Source organism: Periophthalmus magnuspinnatus, chromosome 12 (assembly GCF_009829125.3).
Source record: "Periophthalmus magnuspinnatus isolate fPerMag1 chromosome 12, fPerMag1.2.pri, whole genome shotgun sequence".
Lineage (NCBI taxonomy): Eukaryota > Metazoa > Chordata > Actinopteri > Gobiiformes > Gobiidae > Periophthalmus > Periophthalmus magnuspinnatus.
Genome location: NC_047137.1, coordinates 2,596,444 through 2,603,077, shown reverse-complemented (window position 1 = coordinate 2,603,077; position 6,634 = coordinate 2,596,444). Strand labels below are relative to the sequence as shown.

Genomic DNA, 6,634 nt, shown 5'->3' with positions numbered 1-6,634 from the left:
AGAGCCAGAGGAGCAGAGCCTGTGGAGCAGAGTCAGAGGAGCAGAGCCTGAGGAGCAGAGCCTGAGGAACAGAGGAGCAGAGCCAGAGGAGCAGAGCCTGTGGAGCTAGAGGAGCAGAGCCAGAGGAGCAGAGTTAGAGGAGCAGAGCCAGAGGAGCAGAGCCAGAGGAGCAGAGCCAGAGGAGCAGAGCCAGAGGAGCAGAGCCTGAGGAGCAGAGGAGCAGAGCCAGAGGAGCAGAGCCTGTGGAGCAGAGCCTGAGGAAAAGAGGAGCAGAGCCAGAGGAGCAGAGCCTGTGGAGCTAGAGGAGCAGAGCCTGTGGAGCCAGAGGAGCAGAGCCAGAGGAGCAGAGCCAGAGGAGCAGAGTCAGAGGAGCAGAGCCTGAGGAGCAGAGCCAGAGGAGCAGAGCCTGTGGAGCAGAGCCTGAGGAAAAGAGGAGCAGAGCCAGAGGAGCAGAGCCTGTGGAGCTAGAGGAGCAGAGCCAGAGGAGCAGAGCCTGTGGAGCTAGAGGAGCAGAGCCAGAGGAGCAGAGCCTGTGGAGCAGAGGAGCAGAGCCAGAGGAGCAGAGCCTGTGGAGCAGAGCCTGAGGAAAAGAGGAGCAGAGCCAGAGGAGCAGAGCCTGTGGAGCTAGAGGAGCAGAGCCAGAGGAGCAGAGCCAGAGGAGCAGAGTCAGAGGAGCAGAGCCAGAGGAGCAGAGCCAGAGGAGCAGAGCCTGTGGAGCAGAGCCTGAGGAAAAGAGGAGCAGAGCCAGAGGAGCAGAGCCTGTGGAGCTAGAGGAGCAGAGCCAGAGGAGCAGAGCCTGTGGAGCTAGAGGAGCAGAGCCAGAGGAGCAGAGCCTGTGGAGCTAGAGGAGCAGAGCCAGAGGAGCAGAGTCAGAGGAGCAGAGTCAGAGGAGCAGAGCCTGTGGAGCTAGAGGAGCAGAGCCAGAGGAGCAGAGCAAAGCCTCTTCTAAGCCTCACTCTCTGTTTAGAAAGAGGTTATTTATTCATGGGCATTTATTATTTTATTTTTTAATTAGTTAAAAAAAACAAAATTAGTTAAAAAAACAAACAAGAGAGCTCATTTTACACATTTCAACAGTCCCTTACGTGTGAACTTTGAACTGCACATTCTGAATTTCTTAGTTTCTAACATTATCATATGGGATTTTAACCAACTGAGCTCAAAAACCACTCAGTGTGTCAGCCAGGTATCCACAAGAACAGTAAACAAATGCATCTATCTCCATGAGAATGTTCTGAAGTATGGCTTTAAGTTTGTATTTCCATGGAATCAGACGTGCCACCTGCAGAAAGTTACACAATGTAGCTTTAACATCCTTTAGGAATGTTGGATAGTAACCCAGATACATGCGTAGTAGTCATAGTTAGTAGTAGTAGTAGTAGCAGTAGTAGCACGTAATAGTCGTAGAAGTAGTGTTGGTGGTAGCTCTGCAGTGGTAGTAGCAGTAGTGAGCTAGTATTAGCAGTATCATTAGTAGTAGTACCGCCATCTAAATATTTGTGTTAGTTTCAGTATAAAAGTGTAAGGATCAATACATTAAAAACAAGAACGCTAAGACTTGAACAAAATACAATCTTTATTCTTTATGTACATTAGATACAATTCAACAGTTCACTCCCTGTCTCTACAGCAGAGCGCAGACTCAAAGGGACAGAATCACTCATCAGTTCACTTTCACTGATGAGTGAAATCATGAATTAAACCAACAATTTCACAGAAGAAAAAAAACCCAAAAACATCTTAAACTAAAGTGGGATTTGGCATTTGACAAAAGTGCGATCTCGACCTGTACTGGCACAAACGTCACCTTCAAGGACATTTAGTTTAGTAATAAATTATGTAAAACTGAATTTAAATTTGAAAACACCTTTAAAGAGGCTTTGGTTCAATGGGGTAGTAAAGAGGGGGTATTTTACTTCTATGCAGTATTAGTTGTAACACATAACATATTTAGATCACCATGTTACCTTTTATTGTTTTGAAAATGCTATATTCACCTAAAACAATGTATTATCATGTTAAATTTCACTTTTGACACACTAACTCTATCCTCCCTTTGCTCTCTGTGCTAAGTCACTCCCCCTTCAGAGCGCTTAAACAGCATGCATCCCACTAATGAAACTACTGCACATTACATCAGCTTGTCAAGTTACTGTGTAGTTTTGTATCATGTTGTATATTTATGGGAGCAGGGGTGATGTAGGCTTTGGGCGTAGCCTTGTACTGCTAACAGTAAGGAGTGTTCTTATAGGGCTCAGGAGAGATCACTAGATTACCCAAACATGCATGGATGACATCTAAAACCTCTTCAGGCATGTTTTAATGAGGGAACAACCTTATATGGTAGAAAGATTAAAAAAAAAACAACAAAAAAAAAAAAACAACTTTTCATAATACCCCCTCTTTAACATTGATTATGTATTACAATGTGTAGTATTTTGTCATCATTTTAACCTGAATAAAGTCTAGAAGTTTTGGGTTAAATATTATGCTAAATTGTCATTATCAAGGAGTAGTTTCATGGTCAGGTTTAGTTTTAATAAAGCAAGGCTTAATGGTGGACTGTGCAAATTTTCTAGTGTAGGGTCTGCCACTTGTTTCCATGGAGATGCTTTACCAAGAATTTTCAACACTTATGGCATTAACAGAAACAGTATATTTAATGCCAGGCTATGTTGTCCTGATACAAAAAATTCACACTTAATTTCAATACTAATGAATAGACTGTATTCTCAATACTGATTGCGATACGACGATAATAAAACCGGATTTATTTAGACAATAGAAAATGATATTCAACATTAGATGGTAGTTCTTCCTTTTATATTCCCATGTGGCTTACATCTGTGTAATCCCTCCATCATCCAGGTAGGCTCCATAGAGGTCCATGGGCATATACTAGTCTATCTGGTCTTATACAGCTCAAGATCATTCTAAATCAATTCAGAAAAGGTTCATTTCTGTCCTGCTCAAATGAGTATGTAGTTTGATAAATATGATTTTCATTACGTTAGGCAACCCTGTGCCATACAGCGAAACACTCCAAACAAAGCAATAACATCTCCATGAAGACGAGGTGGTGAAAGCAGACCCTACTCCACAAAAGTTACAGTACAGCTTTAAATATTCAGAACTCTGCATTTGACATACAAACTCTTGATAGAAATGCCAAAAAAATAAAAAATTAAAAAAAGGTCAAATAAAAATCTGTCAGCAGTAGTAATCATTTTGACCTTCCTCCCACTGCTCTCAATGCATCCATCAGTCCTTGTGTTCCTCTGGGCTCATAAATACACGCATCTATATATTCTCCTGTTTATTTTACACACATTATGTACAAACAGGGCTGATTCAAAACGCAGGGATGCGCATCGAATAGTGCTACAAGAATCACAGTTCAAGAGAATTATAGTTTATGTTTTACGGTGATACCAGGAAAACTAAATTAAAAGTTGGGTGAATCGAAAATGGAGATGGGCCATCTAGACAAAAATGAATTCTTTGCAGCTGATGTCATCAACATTCCCTAAAGGGGTGAAGCTACCTGTAGGCACTGCTCTGCCTCAAGCACTTTTACTCAAGTTAGATTGTGTTAAAACAAAGCTCAGATGAAAGTCTGACTTAGCTGAACGACAATAGGTGAGCTGATAACTGATGTGAAACAAGTCCCTCTCAAATAACACCACTGAAAAGCTGTTGGCTAATGCCAACTAGTTTGTGACTGTTAGTCACTCACATTTTTGTTGAAAAATCAAACTCCTAAACCATGAACGCTCGGGTAAAATGTGCTCTTTAAATACATTTTGGATTTTCTACTTTGAATTTTCAGACAATCTAAAAACTCACAAGACAGTGTTTTCCTACGGTGTGCATTGTATCACTGTGATAACTGCTGAACATTGCTCCATGCAGAAACCCCTCCCCCCTTTTCAAAGTCATATTTTTTGCAGATGAAAATAAAACACAACAAGGGTAATCAATAGTGACCAAATGCATATATTTTTATCAATAAAAACTGAAGTGAACTGGGCCCACCATCCGCGTTCTGAATCAAACTGTGTCATCTACTTACTAGCGGCTATTTTTTCATCATGAATACTACAATATTCAAATTAAAAACGCATTATGTAACTTTTTTGGTTTGGGGTCCAAAACATTCTTGTCTCCATGGTGATGTTATCACTTTGCCTAGAATGCTCCACAGTATGGCATTCAAGGTATAAAACTCCCAACCAATAAATTAAAGCAATACAAACACCTGTATCTGAATAAATGACAGTCAAGTTTAATGCCATACTGTGGTATATTCCAGGCAAAGCATTAACAGAGACAGCAAGTGGCAGAAAGGTTACATAGTGCAGCTTTAAGCAACAACAACAAAATAACTCATTAGTCAAAGTTTTGCCCAAATGTAAAGTATTGTGTGATATTTAGTATCAAACTCCTATTTCAAAATAAAGTGGGACTAAACACCTAAACTCTGCCCACAACAACATTTCAAATAGAGCTGCTAAACTGGGCAGGGTCTGGAGGGCTAAAGGGGAGACTGAGGGAGAGGAGGGTATATTGTCTGGGGGTATAAGGAACAGTGTGATTGGTTTAACAGATACCCACATTTCAAACTCTGCCTCTGTAGCCAAGTGTTTGTAATCAGAAACACTTCAGCTACTGTGTGACATCACACAGCACTGCTCTGAAGTTGCAGAGGCCACTGCAGGTAGCACACACTTGGATTTAGGCGTTTTTGACCAGAAAACTGCAAATCTACTGCATTTGTACTAAAATGGCCAAAAATGACTGAATGAATGAGTGTTTAGTTCCACTTTAAAGACCAAATATACAATTTGCAAGTTTACAAAAGACAGCTGTCTGTTCTCTCCATAATATTATTTACATTCATATTGTCTATAGAGCACCCATTCATTATAAATCTATTATTTTTGTTTAAATTAACCCTCCAAATCTAAAGGCAAACCCAAGTCAAGCTAAGTGAATAAATTAAGAAGTTTGTTTTCAAATATACAAGGACATAAACATAAAACAGGGCATAACTGTCTAGTGGGGTAGTGTCAAGTCTTCAATATCCAATTTTAAAATGGGGAAAATGACAGAAATTAGTTGCATTTTCAGCAAAAGTCATGAGTTTGAATAATAACTTTGATTTGTTCATTTTAAATCTAGTTTGGAGCAGCAGACAGGAGCAAAGCCACAGGGCCAGACCTACTCTACACCTCCCTCAGACTGCTCCATCTCAGTATCTCACCAGAATTAAACCTCTGACACTGGAGTACATGTTCTGTGCTATTGTGTCGCTGCCTTTAAAGCTGTGTCAGCCAGACCAAGTGTTCATACCATAACTATTAATTTATTAAGGGAAATGGCTGCCTTTAGACTACCAATGGATAGGATCCAGAGCACCCCAGCACCTCCGCCAGCACCACCAGACTGCACAGTGTGTTGTCTGAGCGCCTCTCGCTACTTGCTGCCACCAGACCTGCATGGCATGCGGTCTGTTTAGCCCCAAATAAATGAAGTGGTCAAATATGTGATGTTAGGGGAGAAAGAAGTAAATGAAGAGGAGCGGGGAGAGTAAGCACAAAGAAGGAAGGGAGAGAATGTGGGTCAGCCTGAGGGGATGAGTGCATCTGGTATTGAAGACACAGGTGGAACAAGCCTGTATAAAGAAGTGGACTGAGTGTGATGTCACTCATAATGTTCTGCTCCAGTCAAATGAAGCTCATCGAGGCTAGCAGTTATACCGGCAAATTTGGAGCAGAGTTCCATATTTAGAATTCTGACCAAGAGTATCACAGCAAATCAAAGAGCCAATCCAGATCAAGGCTGTTGAAGATAATGCCCCTTCCCGACTGCATCGCTGGTATGGCAGGGAGCGGGCGCTTAGCAATGCTGTCAATCAAACATGTTGCTCGTGTTAGAGGAAGTGACCTTGAGGAAAGAAGAACACCAGTAACGGACAAATCAGGCATCCCATCTCAATTTAGGGATAAAAAAGTTAAATTAAAACCCCAGGATTATGTGGAGTGAGTTAAAATGAACATTTTAAGCTAAAGTCGATGGAGCCAGAAGCGTGCCCATACTCACTTCCTATTTAACAGCTAGCGGGTTAGCCATGTCCATTTATATATACAGTCTACAGGTAGAACATTGAGCTCCATCAAGCACTCATTCTGCTACTAAAATCCCACACATTTATTGTTCCTGTCTGCTTTCCAAAATTACTTCTAATTATGTGAAACAAGCTGAAAATTCTGGACTATGATCTACGGATCTGAAAAGCACATTTGGCTAAACAGAAAATGAAATGACTTTTCAGTTTCAGAAAACTGTGTCAAAGGTGTTGCGGAAAACGGTCGTGCTTCAAAAAGAGGATCAACAGCATGTAGCCTGTCCAGTGATGTTATAGTGACGTCAAAGTGGTGATGTCATGGCAAGGGGCGGGGCTAGAGCGTGATGAGGTCAACCAGGTTTCCTTTGGGCGGAGTCATGTTGTCGGGGAAGAAGTTCACCAACGTATCGAAAAGTTGAGTCCGCTGAGCGTAAGTCTGGTCCACATCTGAGAAACCTGAAAACATAATTTTGTATTAAAAACATTCATTAAAATATATGGCAACAC

At 41.4% G+C, this 6,634-nt stretch overlaps 1 protein-coding gene across 1 annotated transcript in view; it reads right to left on the bottom strand.

The window, feature by feature from the left end:
• Positions 1-1,558: 1,558 nt before the first annotated feature.
• The window catches only part of mkln1 (muskelin 1, intracellular mediator containing kelch motifs), a 37,777-nt gene continuing 32,701 nt past the window's right edge, over positions 1,559-6,634 (bottom strand). Inside the window, exon 18 of the mRNA XM_033976100.2 lies at positions 1,559-6,583. Coding sequence (XP_033831991.1) covers positions 6,462-6,583 — 122 coding nt within the window. The 3' untranslated portion in view covers positions 1,559-6,461. The remainder of the gene's footprint in view (positions 6,584-6,634) is intronic.